Source organism: Schistocerca americana, chromosome 1, assembly GCF_021461395.2.
Source record: "Schistocerca americana isolate TAMUIC-IGC-003095 chromosome 1, iqSchAmer2.1, whole genome shotgun sequence".
NCBI classification, from domain to species: Eukaryota; Metazoa; Arthropoda; class Insecta; order Orthoptera; family Acrididae; genus Schistocerca; species Schistocerca americana.
This window is the reverse complement of record NC_060119.1, coordinates 585,590,302-585,613,309: the sequence shown is the minus strand read 5'-3', so window position 1 is coordinate 585,613,309 and position 23,008 is coordinate 585,590,302. Positions and strand designations below refer to the sequence as shown.

Below are 23,008 nucleotides of genomic sequence, written 5' to 3'. Positions count from 1 at the left end.
CGTCTTTAGCAGCACCACCATGTACTGTAATATAATGAGCATCTGCTCCGTCTTGCAATGTAGACGTTAATGGCATAGGAAAGAGGGATCGACGCCGTGAAGTGGGTTATCAGCAGTACTGTGTCACGACACATGCCCGTCAGTGCCTGTCTTGCTACTGAAACCGGAGTCCCTTCTGCACGTGACGTCTTTAGCAGCACCACCATGTACTGTAATATAATGAGCATCAGCTCCGTCTTGCAATGTAGACGTTAATGGCATAGGAAAGAGGGATCGACGCCGTGATGTGGGTTATCAGCAGCACTGTGTCACGACACATGCCCGTCAGTGCCTGTCTTGCTACTGAAACCGGAGTCCCTTCTGCACGTGACGTCTTTAGCAGCACCACCATGTACTGTAATATAATGAGCATCTGCTCCGTCTTGCAATGTAGACGTTAATGGCATAGGAAAGAGGGATCGACGCCGTGAAGTGGGTTATCAGCAGCACTGTGTCACGACACATGCCCGTCAGTGCCTGTCTTGCTACTTAAACCGGAGTCCCTTCTGCACGTGACGTCTTTAGCAGCACCACCATGTACTGTAATATAATGAGCATCTGCTCCGTCTTGCAGTGTAGACGTTAATGGCATAGGGAAGAGGGATCGACGCCGTGAAGTGGGTTATCAGCAGTACTGTGTCACGACACATGCCCGTCAGTGCCTGTCTTGCTACTGAAACCGGAGTCCCTTCTGCACGTGACGTCTTTAGCAGCACCACCATGTACTGTAATATAATGAGCATCTGCTCCGTCTTGCAATGTAGACGTTAATGGCATAGGAAAGAGGGATCGACGCCGTGAAGTGGGTTATCAGCAGTACTGTGTCACGACACATGCCCGTCAGTGAACGTCTTGCTACTGAAACCGGAGTCCCTTCTGCATGTGACGTCTTTAGCAGCACCACCATGTACTGTAATATAATGAGCATCTGCTCCGTCTTGCAGTGTAGACGTTAATGGCCTAGGAAAGAGGGATCGACGCCGTAAAGTGGGTTATCAGCAGTACTGTGTCATGACACATGCCCGTCACTGCCTGTCTTGCTACTGAAACCGGAGTCCCTTCTGCACGTGACGTCTTTAGCAGCACCACCATGTACTGTAATATAATGAGCATCTGCTCCGTCTTGCAATGTAGACGTTAATGGCATAGGAAAGAGGGATCGACGCCGTGAAGTGGGTTATCAGCAGTACTGTGTCACGACACATGCCCGTCAGTGCCTGTCTTGCTACTGAAACCGGAGTCCCTTCTGCACGTGACGTCTTTAGCAGCACCACCATGTACTGTAATATAATGAGCATCTGCTCCGTCTTGCAATGTAGACGTTAATGGCATAGGAAAGAGGGATCGACGCCGTGAAGTGGGTTATCAGCAGCACTGTGTCACGACACATGCCCGTCAGTGCCTGTCTTGCTACTGAAACCGGAGTCCCTTCTGCACGTGACGTCTTTAGCAGCACCACCATGTACTGTAATATAATGAGCATCTGCTCCGTCTTGCAATGTAGACGTTAATGGCATAGGAAAGAGGGATCGACGCCGTGAAGTGGGTTATCAGCAGCACTGTGTCACGACACATGCCCGTCAGTGCCTGTCTTGCTACTGAAACCGGAGTCCCTTCTGCACGTGACGTCTTTAGCAGCACCACCATGTACTGTAATATAATGAGCATCTGCTCCGTCTTGCAGTGTAGACGTTAATGGCATAGGGAAGAGGGATCGACGCCGTGAAGTGGGTTATCAGCAGTACTGTGTCACGACACATGCCCGTCAGTGCCTGTCTTGCTACTGAAACCGGAGTCCCTTCTGCACGTGACGTCTTTAGCAGCACCACCATGTACTGTAATATAATGAGCATCTGCTCTGTCTTGCAATGTAGACGTTAATGGCATAGGAAAGAGGGATCGACGCCGTGAAGTGGGTTATCAGCAGTACTGTGTCACGACACATGCCCGTCAGTGCCTGTCTTGCTACTGAAACCGGAGTCCCTTCTGCACGTGACGTCTTTAGCAGCACCACCATGTACTGTAATATAATGAGCATCTGCTCCGTCTTGCAATGTAGACGTTAATGGCATAGGAAAGAGGGATCGACGCCGTGAAGTGGGTTATCAGCAGTACTGTGTCACAACACATGCCCGTCAGTGCCTGTCTTGCTACTGAAACCGGAGTCCCTTCTGCACGTGACGTCTTTAGCAGCACCACCATGTACTGTAATATAATGAGCATCTGCTCCGTCTTGCAATGTAGACGTTAATGGCATAGGAAAGAGGGATCGACGCCGTGAAGTGGGTTATCAGCAGTACTGTGTCACGACACATGCCCGTCAGTGCCTGTCTTGCTACTGAAACCGGAGTCCCTTCTGCACGTGACGTCTTTAGCAGCACCACCATGTACTGTAATACAATGAGCATCTGCTCCGTCTTGCAATGTAGACGTTAAAGGCATAGGAAAGAGGGATCGACGCCGTGAAGTGGGTTATCAGCAGTACTGTGTCACGACACATGCCCGTCAGTGCCTGTCTTGCTACTGAAACCGGAGTCCCTTCTGCACGTGACGTCTTTAGCAGCACCACCATGTACTGTAATATAATGAGCATCTGCTCCGTCTTGCAGTGTAGACGTTAATGGCATAGGAAAGAGGGATCGACGCCGTAAAGTGGGTTATCAGCAGTACTGTGTCACGACACATGCCCGTTAGTGCCTGTCTTGCTACTGAAACCGGAGTCCCTTCTGCACGTGACGTCTTTAGCAGCACCACCATGTACTGTAATATATTGAGCATCTGCTCCGTCTTGCAATGTAGACGTTAATGGCATAGGAAAGACGGATCGACGCCGTGAAGTGGGTTATCAGCAGTACTGTGTCACGACACATGCCCGTCAATGCCTGTCTTGCTACTGAAACCGGAGTCCCTTCTGCACGTGACGTCTTTAGCAGCACCACCATGTACTGTAATATAATGAGCATCTGCTCCGTCTTGCAGTGTAGACGTTAATGGCCTAGGAAAGAGGGATCGACGCCGTAAAGTGGGTTATCAGCAGCACTGTGTCACGACACATGCCCGTCAGTGCCTGTCTTGCTACTGAAACCGGAGTCCCTTCTGCACGTGACGTCTTTAGCAGCACCACCATGTACTGTAATATAATGAGCATCAGCTCCGTCTTGCAATGTAGACGTTAATGGCATAGGAAAGAGGGATCGACGCCGTGATGTGGGTTATCAGCAGCACTGTGTCACGACACATGCCCGTCAGTGCCTGTCTTGCTACTGAAACCGGAGTCCCTTCTGCACGTGACGTCTTTAGCAGCACCACCATGTACTGTAATATAATGAGCATCTGCTCCGTCTTGCAATGTAGACGTTAATGGCATAGGAAAGAGGGATCGACGCCGTGAAGTGGGTTATCAGCAGCACTGTGTCACGACACATGCCCGTCAGTGCCTGTCTTGCTACTTACACCGGAGTCCCTTCTGCACGTGACGTCTTTAGCAGCACCACCATGTACTGTAATATAATGAGCATCTGCTCCGTCTTGCAGTGTAGACGTTAATGGCATAGGGAAGAGGGATCGACGCCGTGAAGTGGGTTATCAGCAGTACTGTGTCACGACACATGCCCGTCAGTGCCTGTCTTGCTACTGAAACCGGAGTCCCTTCTGCACGTGACGTCTTTAGCAGCACCACCATGTACTGTAATATAATGAGCATCTGCTCTGTCTTGCAATGTAGACGTTAATGACATAGGAAAGAGGGATCGACGCCGTGAAGTGGGTTATCAGCAGTACTGTGTCACGACACATGCCCGTCAGTGCCTGTCTTGCTACTGAAACCGGAGTCCCTTCTGCACGTGACGTCTTTAGCAGCACCACCATGTACTGTAATATAATGAGCATCTGCTCCGTCTTGCAATGTAGACGTTAATGGCATAGGAAAGAGGGATCGACGCCGTGAAGTGGGTTATCAGCAGTACTGTGTCACGACACATGCCCGTCAGTGCCTGTCTTGCTACTGAAACCGGAGTCCCTTCTGCACGTGACGTCTTTAGCAGCACCACCATGTACTGTAATATAATGAGCATCTGCTCCGTCTTGCAATGTAGACGTTAATGGCATAGGAAAGAGGGATCGACGCCGTGAAGTGGGTTATCAGCAGTACTGTGTCACGACACATGCCCGTCAGTGCCTGTCTTGCTACTGAAACCGGAGTCCCTTCTGCACGTGACGTCTTTAGCAGCACCACCATGTACTGTAATATAATGAGCATCTGCTCCGTCTTGCAATGTAGACGTTAAAGGCATAGGAAAGAGGGATCGACGCCGTGAAGTGGGTTATCAGCAGTACTGTGTCACGACACATGCCCGTCAGTGCCTGTCTTGCTACTGAAACCGGAGTCCCTTCTGCACGTGACGTCTTTAGCAGCACCACCATGTACTGTAATATAATGAGCATCTGCTCCGTCTTGCAATGTAGACGTTAATGGCATAGGAAAGAGGGATCGACGCCGTGAAGTGGGTTATCAGCAGTACTGTGTCACGACACATGCCCGTCAGTGCCTGTCTTGCTACTGAAACTGGAGTCCCTTCTGCACGTGACGTCTTTAGCAGCACCACCATGTACTGTAATATAATGAGCATCTGCTCCATCTTGCAATGTAGACGTTAATGGCATAGGAAAGAGGGATCGACGCCGTGAAGTGGGTTATCAGCAGTACTGTGTCACGACACATGCCCGTCAGTGCCTGTCTTGCTACTGAAACCGGAGTCCCTTCTTCACGTGACGTCTTTAGCAGCACCACCATGTACTGTAATATAATGAGCATCTGCTCCGTCTTGCAATGTAGACGTTAATGGCATAGGAAAGAGGGATCGACGCCGTGAAGTGGGTTATCAGCAGCACTGTGTCACGACACATGCCCGTCAGTGCCTGTCTTGCTACTGAAACCGGAGTCCCTTCTGCACGTGACGTCTTTAGCAGCACCACCATGTACTGTAATATAATGAGCATCTGCTCCGTCTTGCAATGTAGACGTTAATGGCATAGGAAAGAGGGATCGACGCCGTGAAGTGGGTTATCAGCAGTACTGTGTCACAACACATGCCCGTCAGTGCCTGTCTTGCTACTGAAACCGGAGTCCCTTCTGCACGTGACGTCTTTAGCAGCACCACCATGTACTGTAATATAATGAGCATCTGCTCCGTCTTGCAGTGTAGACGTTAATGGCATAGGAAAGAGGGATCGACGCCGTAAAGTGGGTTATCAGCAGTACTGTGTCACGACACATGCCCGTCAGAGCCTGTCTTGCTACTGAAACCGGAGTCCCTTCTGCACGTGACGTCTTTAGCAGCACCACCATGTACTGTAATATAATGAGCATCTGCTCCGTCTTGCAATGTAGACGTTAATGGCATAGGAAAGACGGATCGACGCCGTGAAGTGGGTTATCAGCAGTACTGTGTCACGACACATGCCCGTCAATGCCTGTCTTGCTACTGAAACCGGAGTCCCTTCTGCACGTGACGTCTTTAGCAGCACCACCATGTACTGTAATATAATGAGCATCTGCTCCGTCTTGCAGTGTAGACGTTAATGGCCTAGGAAAGAGGGATCGACGCCGTAAAGTGGGTTATCAGCAGCACTGTGTCACGACACATGCCCGTCAGTGCCTGTCTTGCTACTGAAACCGGAGTCCCTTCTGCACGTGACGTCTTTAGCAGCACCACCATGTACTGTAATATAATGAGCATCTGCTCCGTCTTGCAATGTAGACGTTAATGGCATAGGAAAGAGGGATCGACGCCGTGAAGTGGGTTATCAGCAGTACTGTGTCACGACACATGCCCGTCAGTGCCTGTCTTGCTACTGAAACCGGAGTCCCTTCTGCACGTGACGTCTTTAGCAGCAGCACCATGTACTGTAATATAATGAGCATCTGCTCCGTCTTGCAATGTAGACGTTAATGGCATAGGAAAGAGGGATCGACGCCGTGAAGTGGGTTATCAGCAGCACTGTGTCACGACACATGCCCGTCAGTGCCTGTCTTGCTACTGAAACGGGAGTCCGTTCTGCACGTGACGTCTTTAGCAGCACCACCATGTACTGTAATATAATGAGCATCTGCTCCATCTTGCAATGTAGACGTTAATGGCATAGGAAAGAGGGATCGACGCCGTGAAGTGGGTTATCAGCAGTACTGTGTCACGACACATGCCCGTCAGTGCCTGTCTTGCTACTGAAACCGGAGTCCCTTCTGCACGTGACGTCTTTAGCAGCACCACCATGTACTGTAATATAATGAGCATCTGCTCCGTCTTGCAATGTAGACGTTAATGGCATAGGAAAGAGGGATCGACGCCGTGAAGTGGGTTATCAGCAGTACTGTGTCACGACACATGCCCGTTGGTGCCTGTCTTGCTACTGAAACCGGAGTCCCTTCTGCACGTGACGTCTTTAGCAGCACCACCATAGTAAATGTGCTCTGGTGTGTGTATAAAAACTGGCCGTCTCGTCATCGTCGTCCGTGTCAGTGTCAGCTCTTGTCGTGAGGTCACTTCGCCCACGTCACCTCGACAAGACCGTCTGCCAGGGGGTCCAGGCACTGTGAGAGGGCTCGAGGGTCGAACTTAGGACCTCCTGGCCTCGAGCTACTGGGGCGCCTGCGAGCGCAAAACGCCGCCGACCATCCGCCTTGTCAGTCTGGCGCATTAGATCTGACGCAGCACAGCACGGGCGGCAACGTTTATAATCGAAACATTCTGTAACGGACTAATTTTAATTTTGCAAAAATAATTGTTACCTGAAACCAAATAAAGAAATACTCATATAAAATGTGTGGACAAAAATTGTACTACAAGATCGCAATTTCTCTTTGCTGGTTACCCGTTTTGACTCGTACTGAGCCATCTTCATATCTAAATGTTATTCAGTGTCTGATGTTCAAATGTGTGTCAATTCCTAAACGACCAAAGTTCAGACGATACAGGTCCCTAGACTTACACACTGCTTAAACTAACTTATTCTAAGAACAACACACACACCCATGCCCGAGGGAGGACTCAAATTTCCGGAGGGAGGGGCCGCACGGTCCGTGATACGGCGCCTCAAACCGCGCGGCCACTCCGCATGGCTCAGAGTGTGACACTCATTACACATCTACGCATTGTTTTAGAGCTAAGTCTCCCAAGTTAAATAAGACATTCTAAACTGGGAATATTAGTTGGTTATGTAAACTGGCAACGTTAGTGATTAAACAAATGTTGTTACAGTTCCCCTTTTGCCGCAAAATAGGCACTGTAACAATATATGATTAGTGTTTGGACGATGTGTATTGAGTATCACCCACTGAACAACGGGTTAGAGTAATCTGAAGATAGCGCGGTAACAGGTCGAAACCAGTAATCAGTAAAGAGAAGTTGCGCTCTTGACGTACGATTTTTATCCACACTCGTTTGAAATCAACAGATCGCAACCCCCCCCCCCCCCCCCCCCTTCTGACAATGTTAAAGAATAAAAAGATAATTACCGCATTGGAAGTTAAGTTTTAAACAGAATTTCTTTTGCATGAAACTGTATCCAAGATGTTGAATATGGTTAAAAATCTGAAAAAGTTGAAAAAAAACAAACCTTCTTAAATAAGTAAAAACGTATAGCTCCGATCGAAAAATGGTAAAGTAACACTTTGTAGGGCATAAAATGGTCTACCGACTGAATTTTTATGAGCGTCGATTCCTTTCTTACATTTCAAGATACCGGGTGATCAAAAAGTCAGTATAAATTTGAAAACTGAAAAAATCACGGAATAATGTAGATAGAGGGGTACAAATTGGCACACATGCTTTGAATGACATGGGGTTTTATTAGAACCTAAAAAATATACACGTTCAAAAAATGTCCGACAGAGGGCGCTTCATCTGATCAGAATAGCAATAATTAGCATAACAAAGTAAGACAAAGCAACGATGATGTTCTTTACAGGAAATGCTTAATATGTCCACCATCATTCCTCAACAATAACTGTAGCCGAGGAATCATGTTGTGAACAGCACTGTAAAGCATGTCCGGAGCTATGGTGAGACATTGGCGTCGGATGTTGTCTTTCAGCATCCCTAGAGATGGCGGTTGATCACGATACACTTGCGACTTCAGATAACCCCAAAGCCAATACCCGCATGGACTAAGGTCTGGGGACCTGGGAGGCCAAGCATGACGAAAGTGGCGGCTGACCATACGATCATCACCAAACGACGCGCTCAAGAGATCTTTCACGCGTCTAGCAATACTTGTTTTTTTTTTTTTTTATTCCAATAAACCCCATGTCATTGCAAGCATGTGTGTCAAATTTTACCTCTCTATCTACATTATTCCGTGGTTTATTAAGTTTTCAAATTTATACTGACTTTTTGATCACCCGGTATATCCAAAAACTGTAAAAGTCGGGTTCTGTATAACTCATCAGTATTCACGTTCCTATATTTACTGCTTCCTGTAAGTACAGAGAAATAGTAATTACTTTAGACAGGTATCGATTGTTGGAAAAAGGGCGCCCTCGATAATTGGCTAGATCTTCTGAGTGGATGGCGCTGCAGTAATGGCTGTAGGCCTATTTCCTTTGCAAAGAGTTATGCTACCATGCTATTCAATAATTTTTACTATTTTATTAATTTTAAGGATCAAAAACTCACTTGGAAAAAGTTGCACTTTCGTTGGTTAGCTTTTTAAGTAGCTCAATTGTCAGTTTATGAAAAAGAAATTTAAAAAAAGAAATTGCTGACATTTGTGAACGAATTTAAACAAAAATCTGCAAGATTCCGAAGACGAGATAACTTTCCTTTTTCTTTTAATATAATGAACGCAATTAATAATTATCAGTGACGCTTATAATTGAGGCTGATAATGAAGACTTCTATTTTCGAGAAAAAATTCTAGAATATCTTTCATTAATTTTAAGTAATAGTAACTGAGTAATAAATTCTAGTGTGCAAGCGCGGATTGCATTAGCTGGAGTCGGCTGCGGGTGGGGGCAACCGGCGCACGTCCGCTCTAGAAACTGAATCTAAATGGTCCGCGTTTATATAATCTTCCAAGACTTTTTTAATCCTTACAATTAATAAAATCGTTAAAAAAATTTTTAACTGCGTGGTAGCGTAACTCTTCGCGAAGAAAGTAAGCATAAGTCTGGTACTATAGGGACATCCGCTAAAAAGGTCGAGCAAATTATCGAGATCTCCTTCTTTTTCAAAAAGTCGATATCTCTCTAAAAATGATTAATATATATTAATTTTTCAAACATGTACTTCTTTGACTTATGGCGGACTACACTGACAGTTAATAGGAAGTACGGGAACGTGAATGTTATCAAGTTATAGAGAACCCGATCTGAAGGGTTTTTTCGATGTACAGTATCTCTAAACGTCAGAAAACAGTCCGTGCTAATAAAAATACAATCGACAGATCACTTTACGTCCTACAGCACTTTGTCTTAACACTTTTGTATTGAGCTATAGTTCTTTACTTATTAAAGAAACCTAATTTTGTACAACTTTATGGATTCTTTTGGCCATTTTCGCCATGCTGGATCAAGTTTCATACATAAGAAACTCTATATAAAATTTAATTTCCTGTACTCTCATAATATTGGTTTTCAGATAACAATTTTTGCAGTCACTTTTCCACAATGCTTTGACTATAACCAGGCAAACCTGCTCCGCGTTCGTGCCGCGCTGAGCGCACCAACTAATGATACCTTCGCTACAACGCCCGCCCCACATGTCCGTTAATATCGGCGCCAGACCAGTGCGCGTGGCACAGGGGCTGTGGACCTTGCTCTTCAGACGGACTCTTGTAGCCTTTGCCAACGATCCAACCCACAATGCCCAGGTGTGAGAGCCGGACGCCATCCTGACATGTAGAAGATGGGCTCCCAACTCCTCCGTAGTGGTCATTGCGCATTAGGCCTCAAAGCACGCACGAGACTCAAACAACTGTATCCTATGCTCAACAGAAGCACACTGAACTGTAAAGAGGGTATCAAGGTCGAGGTATATGACACTTACTGATGACATACGCAGATATAGTCTGGGGTTACGCAGTTCCAACACGTCTGCACCGTCTGCAGTTCATACAGAAAAAGGCGCTACGGTTCATAAGCTATGTTGCAAGATACAGGCGCACCGCAGATTTACATAACGAATTCCACCTCCATACTCTAGTGGAGGCATTCAAAAAATTCGCCCTATGTGAGGACTCGAGACGTTAGACCAACCACTTTATTCTGCATCTAACTACAATCACAAGCATAGATGGAAGCACAACACCTCAAAAAAACACTTTTCGTGAGAGAAAATTAGCGACTTACGAAAGGCTTAAAATAAGCGTATAAACAATCCCTATATCACACCAAATCTGACTCACACAACCATCTGTACTCATACAGACAAGTAGTTAGCACAAGCAGGGAAGAAGTCGGACACACAAGACACAAATAAATCTCACAAAACTCGATACAACGAGCGGCCGGAATCATAATAAAATTGACCACTCAGATGGCGGCTTGGTATGTTACAGGTACGCCTACGCTACAGCTAGTCCAGGACACAGTGTCCGACACCAGCCAAAACTGGATCTTCTCTCAACTAATATATCCTAAGATCTAAGCATGAGGTGTCGCCGCTGGCATAAATCCGCCAAGATTATCGAAATATTTTTTTTCCCCGTGGCACTTGCAGTGACACTTTTTTCAGTATACCCTTAAAATCGCTTCTCACCACTCACATCTGTCTACTATCTCTTCGTTGGGACGGTATTAGTGGGTGATCGCATCCAAACGTACAGTCAGCACTACTGTGAACACTAGCGGTTTTTGTAAAGGTGACCGTAGAACTTTTTGTGTTGGGCACCATGCTAGGGAGGGCGTCGAAGGGCTGCAACCCTTATGAAATCTGGCCGCTACACTGTGGAAGATTAATGATTATCTTGCATGACAGAGGAAAAGCCGGATACAACACTTATTATACCTAAAGAGAACACTTCAGAATGATCTGTCATTGCGGTTGTGAGATACACGGTTGGAAACGATTTATGACATGAAGTTTGTCTCAAACTGACCAAAATCGATAGTCTACATAATTAATAAATACAACTGTGTATTACACTGTGCAGTTCCCAACATTCATTGTTACTTATAATTATTACCATAGTTGTTAATTGCAGATTTCTCAGGGGAATTTGTAATTAACAATTGATGTATAAGTAGCAGTTAGGCACATGATAATGGTTGCCGAAACACGTCGTAAGACAGGACAACATTGCATCAATATTTACGTTATTTTCAGACTAATAATTACAGCTATTAAAAGTCGCATGTTTTTAGCTCGGTTAGTGTTCGGGCGTAACTTAAAGCGCCGGTACGTCGGCCAGGAACGTTGCAGCAGAGAGGGCTGTGAGACTACGTCAGCCAATAGTACGCTGACCGACCCCTCTGTAGGACGAGACGACACCGAGACAGGAGCGGCCTCTACACGAAGAGAATACAAGCGCTTCGCCGCCTAGCCGCGGCCCGAGTTGAGATCGAGCTGACCTACTAACGCTAAAGCAGCGACTTAGAAAACTGTATTGGTTCACTTGTATTACTAATTGTATATACTGAAGAGTTTGCCTATGTTTGTCTGTCGCCGCTTGCTTGGGACACCTCTATATCTCATACAGTTAAGTATCGTAATCATGTCGTTTTGTAATAAACTCCATTAATACGATTTGGTTGAACTGTTGTCTAGCGATCCGAAAAAGCAGCTATGCACCCTGTATTAGCCGAGTGGGCAGAACACAACCGTTAGTACCTTCAAGTATGTATGGCAGAGACAATCCATTAATACTTATTTTCCCTGGCAAACAGGTCAGGTGTTGAAGTGTAGGTTCGTTGACACAAAACTGTCTATACTGACAGGCGCTGTCGACTTAGTGATAATGTTACGATCATGCAGGAAACGGCGGGTCGTAAAGTTGTTGACGTGTTTGAGGGAAGACTGTTTGGCGCAGAGAAAGAATAACCAGCACACTGATGTGTGTACGTATTGAGGTACCACATATAAAAATATCTACGCTTATACTCGTTACATCCTGCATATAAAACTGTCTACATCTGAAAAGAGTGTAATTTTATCAAAAAATTACAGATCTCTACAATTTTTGTGATCTCCGAGTTAGTGTGACGAATAGTTCTTAAGGAGGCTACAACCTATTAAAAGTTACTGGAGGAACGTTTAGATAGATGTTGTTGTGTATCTGATGTAGTATTTTTGCCTAAATGTAGCTTGGAGTAATTTATTAAAGCTCTGTTCCTCACCTCTCGCGAGACGCTCTTCTATGTATTAATTTTATCTTCATATTTCAGTCTTTCACAAAACAGTTCTTTTGCGATTGATTTCACGATACGAGTATTACCTGTAAAAATGTTGGCTTAGAAAGCGGTACTATCTTGCTGACTTTGATCTCTAGAAAGGATGAGTCCATCAGCATGAATATGAGCAGTGTCTTCCCGCAGCCGGCGCCGTCTTGCATGTATTCGTAATTAACAGCTGAATGGATCAGTTTCTCCCTCTGAAATAAAAAGGAGTACTTGAATTGCCGTGAGATGCCGACATGACAACTGGCGATGATAACAGTAAAGCACACTTCCTACTACGAGGCAAACTGGAAAGGTGATGAGACAAATTAACAAACGACCATTTGGAACTTCTTAGTAGGCGAGGTCTGTAGTTAGACGAGCAGACTAAGCCGCACAGCTAGTGCAGTCATTTCCAGTTGCTTCAACACTGTGCCATGTTATCTAATAAACCTTTCCTAAGCCGCGAGGCTTAAATTAGCAATACACAAAATCTGAGATTGGTCGTCATCTACTTTTAATTAGAGCTCATAAATATGTTTCTTTATCATTAATCGTGCAGTATTATTCAGACACATTCGTACTTACAATACAGTGCAGTTCACAGTACATATGTGGACCAGGCTTTGGGACACGTAGTTTGGAAGTTGATTCAATAGCTGAATGTAGAACTTGCAAGTGGTTATACTACATGTCATTCTTAAATAATCTAGACGCTTGAAACTACAACTAATATTTTACTGCGACTCATCTACACGCATCAAAACAAGTTTTCGTTCACCTCGGTCCCGGAACCTGTACAGAAAATTGGAATACAGATCAGCATAAACATCATTTCCGCACTTTTATTGCTCATGAAAACCACACATTGCATGTTGTACTACTACACAGCGAGACATTCAGAGGTGGTGATCCAGATTGTTGAACACATCGGTACCTCTAATACCCGGTAGCACGTCATCTTGCAATGATACATCCTGTATTCGTCGTGGCATACTATCCACAAAGTCATTAAGGCACTGTTGGTCCAGATTGACCCACTCAACGGGGATTCGGCATAGATCCCTTAGAGTGGTTAGTGGGTCAAGTCGTCCATAAATAGCCCTTTTCAGTCTATCCCAGGCATGTTCGATAGGGTTCATGTCTGTAGAACATGCTGGCCACTCTAGTCGAGCGATGTCGTTATCGTGAAGGAAGTCGTGCACAAGATGTGCACGATGGGGATGAGGGGAGCGGGGGGGGGGGGGGGGGGGGGGAATTGTCGTCCATGAAGACGAATGCTTCGCCAATATGCTGCCGATATGGTTGCACTATCGGTCGGAGGATGGGATTCACGTATCGCACAGCCGTTATGTCGCTTTCCATGACCACCAGCGCCATACGTCGGCCCCACATAATGCCACCCCAAAACGTCGGGAACCTCCACCTTGCTGCACTTGCTGGACAGTGTCTCTAAGGCGTTCAGCCTGACCGAGTTGCCTCCAAACACGTCTTCGACGATTGTCTGGTTGAATGCATATGCGATAATCAGTGGTGAAGAGAACGTGATGTCAATTGTGAGCGGTCCATTCGGCATGATGTTGGGCCCATCTGTACCGCGCCACGGGCGTCTGGAGTGAAGTTGCGCATCATCCAGCCAATTGCGCACAGTTTCAGTCGCAACACGACGTTCTGTAGCTGCACGAAAAGTATTGTTCAACATGGTGGCGTTGCTGTCAGTGTTCCTCCGAACCACAATCCGTAGGTAGCGGTTTATACACTGGAGTAGTAGCCCTTGGGCGGCCTGAGCGAGGCATGTCATCGACAGTTCCTGTCTCTTTGTATCTTCTCCATGGCCGAACAACATCGCTTTGGTTCACTCCGAGACGTCTGGACACTTTCCTTGTTGAGAGCCCTTCCTAGCACAAAGTAACAATGCAGATGCGATCGAACCGCGTTATTGACCATCTAGGCACGCTTGAACTACAGACAACACGAGCCGTGTACCTCCTTCCCGGTGGAAGGATTGGAACTGATCGGCTGTCGTATCCCATCCGTCTAAAAGGCGCTGCTCATGCGTGGTTGTTTACATGTTCGGGCGGGTTTCTGAACAATCAAAGGGACTGTGTCTCTGTGACACTATCCGCTGTCGAGGTCTATCTTCAGGAATTCTGGGAACCGGGGTGATGTAAAACTTCTTTTGATGTGTGTATTATAATTATCAAAAAAATGTCTCTAAGACTTTACATCTGAGGTCATCAGTCCCCTTGACTTAGAACTACGTAAACTTAACTAACCTAAGCACATCACACACGTCCATGCCGGAGGCAAGATTCGAACCTGCGACCGTAGCAGCAGCGCAGTTCCGGACTGAAGCGCCTAGAACCGCTCGGACACAGCGGCCGGCTTATAATAATCATATCGTGACGTTTCTTGATTGTTATCAGACGTAGACTTTGCAACTACATTATAAAAGCTACTGGAAACTATTGAGAGGATTATCTCGAAAGCCGGAGTAGGTAAAGAATGAAAGTTGACAAATTATTTATATTTGTCAACAGACGTATGAATATTCATGATACCATTATTCCACGATGAAACAGGAGGCACCTCAAATTCCCCGGAATGAACTGTATCAAACTGCGCTTCACTTTTTGACAAAACGGTTAGCGCCCTATTAGGACTCACCAATTGACAACTTTAATAGTTTTCTATGACATTAAAATGTAATACACAAGCATTGGTTTCCTTACCTGGTCGAGGATTTCTTGTACATATATACAGTAGATTCCAGTTTCGAAAATCAGGTACGGGATACATAATATGGTCTTCAAGGCACTGCTCAGACCGCCGCCTCTCTGTAACGACTGCTTCAACAAATCAGTGTAGCGAAAAACGTAAGATGTACACGCAAAAACTACATATATTTAAACTGGCACAACTATTACGCTTAGTTAACAACATAAAAATTCAAGAAACCAAGCAATAAATGTAATATATGGTAAGTCATTAAAAATACTGATTTTAACTCTAGTGTCGAAAAACTTTATCTGGAAGGAGGGAAATAGAGGCGGGAAGAGTCAATAGCCCATGGACGTCTTCTTATTGACCGGTGCACGTCAACATTACTCAATCTGCAGTAATTTGTGTCAACATCTGCGTTGGTAACACCACCGTCCCTTATGAGCGTAAACAATTCGGCAAATTTCTCAGTTTCTCTTCAGGGTCGAGGGCTGAATTTGTTTTCACAGTTCCTGATCTCTACACCCTTTGTAATAACGGAATCCTAGTACACAGAAGCCCTCTTCTCTCTCTATCTCTCTCTGCCACATCTCTTGACACCACATCCTTTCCCTCCCAACAGGCTCCTCCCCACTTTCCACTAGCCACCCCAACACTTATCTCCGTGTCCATACGTTCTATCTAGAGGACCCCTATATGTTTTACTAACATCGTTCAACCCTGTAGGACACATTATTCCCTCCTCAGATCTTTTTTTCTTCAGTGCAGTTCTTCTGCTTTTTAGTGAAAGTGCAGTGTTGTTGTTTTCAAAAGAGCATCACAATTTCTGCAGTGTGTTTTAAATATATATTTTGGACTGTAAGTCCTTAGATTTTAAATTCAAACAGCAAACGATATCGACAGTTTTAATTTTTTATGTGAATTCTCGCAAAATTCATACTTTTACAGATTTTAAATCATCTACAACTGTTAACTTTTTAATCATGCTTATATTTTTAAGACTTTTGGTTGAAGATCTGAATGTTGTACCACTGAAAGCCCATCTCCTGCCCATATGGGGCGACGGGGATGAAATGACAAAGAAAAAATATATAGAAGCCTAGAACAAAACTTCTGTTTCATCAAAAATTATTTATTGTTTATTTGTGAAACAGTGATTTCCCAGTTTCCTGACATTTAATGAGCCATAATGTTGCGCACAGCAATTGGAAACGGTAGGGATGGACTAATAAATATAGTTTAGTTTCTTTTGCCCTCAGGGGATATTATGTATCCCAGAGAATGCAAGTCTGAGACTCTCCTTAACCAAGCGCAGCATCTCCTGTATCTTCCTAGATGATCGGCAAAAGTTTTTATTCCTCGTCTTCCCAGGACATTGCCTATTTTACTTGAAGCAGCATAGTAGAGTGGAAAGAATACAATTGGTGGGTCATCACGTAATTGTTCAATACTTTTACATTTCGGCCAACTTTTCATTACATGCTCTGTAGCCATTCTTTCGGATCAAGTACCTCAGATGATTAATTTCGGAAGCCAAGTTGCCCTTGCCTGTAGCTGTAGCTCTGTATTTCAATCCATTTAATTGGCTCTCTTCTGGATTGGATAGTGGAAAGCTTGCGCCCTGGTATACATTATAATGTGCGTCGGCTTGTTGTACCGAGAATGCCTGGGATGTAAAAAAAAACAGATAAAGATTGTAACTTTCCTTCTCTCTCTATCTCTACAGTGAACCGCATGTTTTGGTGGACGCTGCTGTGTCGTCAACGTAACAATAAAAAGAAAATGAGTGAAACAGAGCCATATTTAATGCCCGTTCCTCAAAACATTCGGTAAAGAAGTTGCGTACTGCTGAAGACAATGGAGAACCCATAGCCATACCATAGGTCATTTCATAAAATTTAATGCCATGTTGAAAGCAGGTGGTCGTCATATCATGCCGGACAATTTTATAGTTTCACAAGGAAAGTGTTCTGCCAAGACTTTCAATGTTTCCACCACAGGTACTTTTGTAAAATGAGAGATCACACGCAGGCTGGCTAAAATGTCGTTTGGGCCTATCCTAATTAAATTACTTTTGAATGCATTACGGGAACAGCAGTGATCAATGTCTTGTAAATAATTACTATTAAAAACAGTCTTGATCACGATTTATTTAACAAGGTGACCGGTTTCGACCACTACTGTGGTCATCTTCAGACCATTGAGTAGGAACCCCTTTCTGTTGGAGAATCACAACTAATTCTCCAACAGAAAGGGGTTCCTACTCAATGGTCTGAAGATGACCACAGTAGTGGTCGAAACCGGTCACCTTATTAAATAAATCGTGATCAAGACTGTTTTTAATAGTAATTATTTACTATCCTAATTAGTTCGACTTTCTCAATGAAGATCTGAAACTTCTTAATTCTATGTTTAAAACTGCTAACTAACGGAGTTAGATATTTGGCTAGCCTGTAAGGGGAAGAACCAATTGCACTGATAACAGGTCTCAATGGCACACCTTCTTTTTGAATTTTAGGTATCGGTAGAGCGTCAGAGCTCTGAGATTTTTCTCGTCATTGTAATAGTGAATACTCTGTTCAAGAATCACAAGAAGAGGAGGTATACTTGGAAAAGGCAGCGAGAAAGGGAACATTTCAGTTGCATCATCGTCAGGCAGAGATTCCGAAATCAAATGGCTCTGAGAACTATGGGACTTAACAGCTGAGGTCATCAGTCCCCTAGAACTTAGAACTACTTACACCTAACTAACCTAAGGACATCACACACATCCATGCCCGAGGCAGGATTCGAACCTGCGACCGTAGCGGTCGCGCGGTTCCAGACTGACGCGCCTAGAACCGCTCGGCCACTCCGGCCGGCATTCCGAAATCAGATACTGGATTGTAAGGCCTACCCAGGAGCAGATACAGACTCAGATCAAAATCTAGTAGTGAAGAAGAATAGGCTGCACTTAAAAAGAATGGCTCAAATGGCTCTGAGCACTATGGGACTCAACTGCTGAGGTCATTAGTCCCCTAGAACTTAGAACTAGTTAAACCTAACTAACCTAAGGACATCACAAACATTCATGCCCGAGGCAGGATTCGAACCTGCGACCGTAGCGGTCTTGCGGTTCCAGACTGCAGCGCCTTTAACCGCACGGCCACTTCGGCCGGCGAACTTAAAAAGACTAGTCAGGAATAACCAATAGACAAAGAAGTGGGATAGGGACGTACTAAGGAATTAAGAGATACGCTTGAAGTTGCTTGAGGAAGTAGATATTCCGATAAGGAACACCTCAAAAGGCAGTGCAGTTGAAAAGGAATGAATATCTCTAAAGAGGGCAATCACAGAAGTTGGAAAGAAAATCGTAGGTGCAAATAAAGTAACTGCGAAGAAACCGTGGGTAACAGACAAATGCTTCAGCTGATTGATGAAAGAAGGAAGTACAAAAATGTTCATGGAAATTCATTAATACAGAGCCGCAAGTTAGTCAAGAATGAAATAAATAGGAAATGCAGAGAAACTAATGCGAAATGGCTGCATGAAAAAGATGTAAACATCGAAAAAGAAATTATTGCCGGAAGGGCTGACTCGGCATACAGAAAAGTCCAAACAATTTTCGGTTAAATTAAATGGAAAGGTTGTAACATTAAGAGTGGAATGGGAACTCCACTGTAAAATGCATAGGACAGAGCGGAGAGGTAGAAAGAGTGCACTGAAGGTCTCTACGAGGGAGAATACGTGTCTGATGTGCCGCCAGGGGCCTTGCCACGATTCGCGCGGCTCCCCCAGTCGGAGGTTCGAGTCCTTCCTCGGGCATCGGTGTGTGTGTTGTCCTTTGCGTAAGTTAGTTTAAGTTACGTTAAGCAGTGTGTAAGCCTAGTGACCGATGACCTCAGCATTGGAACTCAGGTCATATTTCCAAAAGAATTTCTGATTACGTGATACAAGATGAGACAACAGACGATCTGGATGGGGTTCCAGTATTTAAAAGACTTTAAAAGACCTTTGGAAGAAATAAGATCAAATTAGGAGGAAGGGATAGATAACATTCCATCAGAATTTCTAAAATTTTCGGCAAAAATGGCAACAGAAAGCCTACTCACGTTTATGTGTAGACTGTATGAGACTGGCAAAAAAGCATCTGAGTTTCGGAACTACATCATCCACACAATTCCGAATATTGTAAGAGCCGACAAGTACGAGAATTATGGCACAATCAGCTTAACAGCTCTTGTATCCAAGTTGCAGAGAAGAATAATACACAGAAGATTGAAAAAGAAACTTGAGGATATGTTTGATGACTATCCGTTTGGATTTAGGAAAGGTAAAGGCACCAGAGAGGCAGTTCTGACGTTGCGGTTGATAGTGGAAGCAAGACTAAAGAAAAATCAAGACACGATTACAGGATCTATGGGCCTGGAAAAAGCTTTCGACGACGTCAAATGGTGCAAAACGTTTGAAATTCCAAGAAAAATTAGGCGTAAGCTGTAGGGAAAGGCGGGTAGTATACAATACGTACAAGAGCCAGAAGGGTGCAGTAAGAGTAGAAGACCAAGAACTAAGTACTCGGATTAAAAAGGGTCTAAGTCGTGATGTAGTCTTTCACCCCTACTGTTAATTCTGTACGCTGAAGAAGCAATGGCGGAAATAAAGGGAAGTACACCAGTGGAATTAATATTCAAGGTGAAAGGATATGGCTCTGAGCACTATGGGACTTAACATCTACGGTCATCAGTCCCCTAGAAATTAGAACTACTTAAACCTAACTAATCTAATAACAGCACACAACACCCAGTCATCACGAGGCAGAGAAAATCCCTGACCCCGCCGGGAATCGAATCCGGGAACCCGGGCGTGGGAAGCGAGAACGCTACCGCACGACCACGAGCTGCGGACTGTGAAAGAATATCGGTGATAAGATTCGCTGATGACATTGTTCTCCTAAGTGAAAAGGAAGAATTATAGGATTTCCTAAACGGAATGAACAGTCTAATGAGTACCGAATACGGATTGAGAATAAATCAAAGAAAGATGAAAGTAATGAGAAGTAGCAGCAAAATAATATTCGATGGTTCGAACAAGGAGGACATAAAAACAAACTAGCACTAGGAACAAGGCCATTCTTAACCAAGAGAAGTCTACTAGTATCAAACATTGACCTTAATTTGAGGAAGAAATTTCTGTGAATGTATGTTTGGAGCATAGTGTTTTATGGTATTGAAACATTAACTGTGGGAAAACTGGAGAAAATATAATCGAAGAATTTGAATTGTGGTGCTTCGGAAGAAGAATGTTGAAAATTAGGTGGATTGATAAATGAGAAATGAGTAGGTTCTGAGCAGAGTCGGCGAGGAAAGGAATATATGAAAAACACTGACAAGAATAAGGGACAGGATGGTAGGACATCTGCTAGTAGCTTTCATGGTATTAGAGGGTTGCTGAAGAGCATAAGACGAGTAGAGAAAGACAGACATTGAAATAAACCCAGAAAATAATTGAGCCACTAGTTTGAGGCAAGTGCTACTCTCAGATTACGAGGTTGGCACAGGAGAGGAATTGTTGGTGGACCGCATCAAACCAGTAAGGTGACTGATGGTTCAGAAAAATGGTACGGCAGTGATATTCGTGTGTATCTTATACGGAAGCTTACACGACTGTCGTTCATTCCATGCATTCGCGAATTGACGTGGTAATTGAGGGAAATGATAGTTTAACTAAAGTTTCCTCCTCTACATAGTGTAAATATTGGGAGTGTAGATGTAGACGTAAAAGACAGAGAGTAAAATAGTTTGAGGTTTATCGACTCGTGGATTCCGAGGTCTTTTGAGAACTAGCACTCAATGGAGGAAGGAAGCGGTCGTTGCCTTATTCAGAAACTATTCGGAATTTGCCTGTAGTTCCAGAATGAGATTTTCACTCTGCAGCGGAGTGTGCGCTGATATGAAACTTCCTGGCAGATTAAAACTGTGTACCGGACTGAGACTCGAACTCGGGACCTTTGCCTTTCGCGGGCAACTGCTCTACCTACTGAGCTACCCAAGCACGACTCATGCCCCGTCCTCACAGCTTTACTCCTGCCATTACCTCGTCTCCTTCCTTCCAAACTTTACAGAAGCTCTCCTGCGAACCTTGCAGAACTAGCACTTCTGAAAGAAAGGATATTGCGGAGACAGGGCTTAGCCACAACCTTGGGGATGTTTCCAGAATGAGATTTTCACTCTGCAGCGGAGTGTGCGCTGATATGAAACTTCCTGGCAGATTAAAACTGTGTGTCGGACCGAGACTCGAACTCGGGACCTTTGCCTTTCGCGGGTAAGTGCTCTACCTTGCCCGCGAAAGGCAAAGGTCCCGAGTTCGAGTCTCGGTCCGGCACACAGTTTTAATCTTCCAGGAATTTCTTTGCCTGTAGTTGTTTATGGCAAACAGGAAACACGTACACCAGCCAACCCAAACGAAGACCCGAAGTTCGTGCCCCCCGAAAGCGAGTACACACATGATCCATGACTAAGAATGTCGTCTCTCTCATGAAGCTCTAATGCACATTGTATGCGTATCTTACTACATCACAGGAACTGTAATTCATGCCTCATGTAGCGATGATGTAAGTAATTACATGTGGCAATAGTCTTTTAATAAACCATTAGCTAGTGATTAAAGTCACGCCATAGGTGTTACGTACATCCTGTAAGCGTAATGGTTTCAGCTGGTCTTCACGATGACTATGCCACTACAAACGTTGACAAAAAAATAAGCATGAATTAGACAAATTTCTAGCTGCAAGTGATACGAATATACGTTATTTATTGTGTATGCACATCCACATCTATAGTAATGTTAAAACAGGACTGTACATTTATTTTGTTGCTATCATGGAATTAGAGAAAAAACACAACAATGATGTATGTAGTCCTTACCGCAGCACAAACGAATAGAACGAAACACATGGATGTGACGCTGGTGAGGAGTTGGAAAGGAATCGAGTATTTCATCGATGTCTCCAGCAGTCTGATGCATCTATAACAAAAACGGTAAGAAGAGTAATGAATGAAGTATGTCCGAGTACTCTAACAGGTGGAATTACACAATAATTCAAAGTTTTGCCTGAAGAGAACTCGGAAACTAATGGAAATAGTCCAGTAAATAAAATAAGAGTAAATCAACATCTTCTTTGTATGGGGTATTAATTCCAAATCACTATGCAGCACGCCAAGGGATATGTACTATGACAGCAATAATCGGTATCGTGTTAAAGATCTTTGTGGACTGATGATCATTCGCATGTCGAGGCATTCCATCGACAGTCTACAAATTATACTGTGTTTTCAAGTGACTCCTGTGACGAAGGGTCACCCCTGTCAGCGAGGGGGCCATCAAGTCTGTGAGCAACTGAGCACTTCTGCGTGAAGTGTGAAGAATTGATGGGAACCATGAGGCCTGATAGTACACATGTTCATGTGATGTATAGCGCAGTGTACAGTTGTACAGACTGCACTTATGCTGATGTGGAAAATGGTTACGTTTCTGCGGAGCCGAAGACACTTCAGGCCGTTTTTTACTGTCACCATCTTTGACTTTACAAAGTCACAAGCAAACTATCACCATTTAACCTAAGTTACAGCTCGGACTAAGTTACAGATCAGTCGGTCGCCACAGCCAGGTATTTTGCTTTCATATTCGTTGGCTTCAGCAACTCATAGCCAAACTAACACCATGTACTGGGCGAAGTACTTACACGACGGAAGTCGCTGTACTCTAGCATGGCAATGGGGTCATAGCCCCATTATCAGTTGCATCTGAAATCCAAAGAACAGCTGTAACCTACTCCATTAAGCAATTAAGAAATTCTAAAAAATTTGAAGATTACCATTCAAAAACTAAAAAATAATTTAA

At 44.4% G+C, this 23,008-nt stretch overlaps 1 protein-coding gene across 1 annotated transcript in view; it reads right to left on the bottom strand.

Moving 5' to 3' along the window:
- LOC124605650 (odorant receptor 43a-like) overlaps positions 1 to 22,103 on the bottom strand; it is a 40,209-nt gene extending 18,106 nt beyond the window's left edge. Inside the window, exons 1-3 of the mRNA XM_047137477.1 lie at positions 22,033 to 22,103; positions 15,142 to 15,255; positions 12,469 to 12,624 (exon numbers count right to left, since the gene is read on the bottom strand). Coding sequence (XP_046993433.1) covers positions 12,469 to 12,624; positions 15,142 to 15,255; positions 22,033 to 22,062 — 300 coding nt within the window. The 5' untranslated portion in view covers positions 22,063 to 22,103. The remainder of the gene's footprint in view (positions 1 to 12,468; positions 12,625 to 15,141; positions 15,256 to 22,032) is intronic.
- Positions 22,104 to 23,008: the final 905 nt, after the last annotated feature.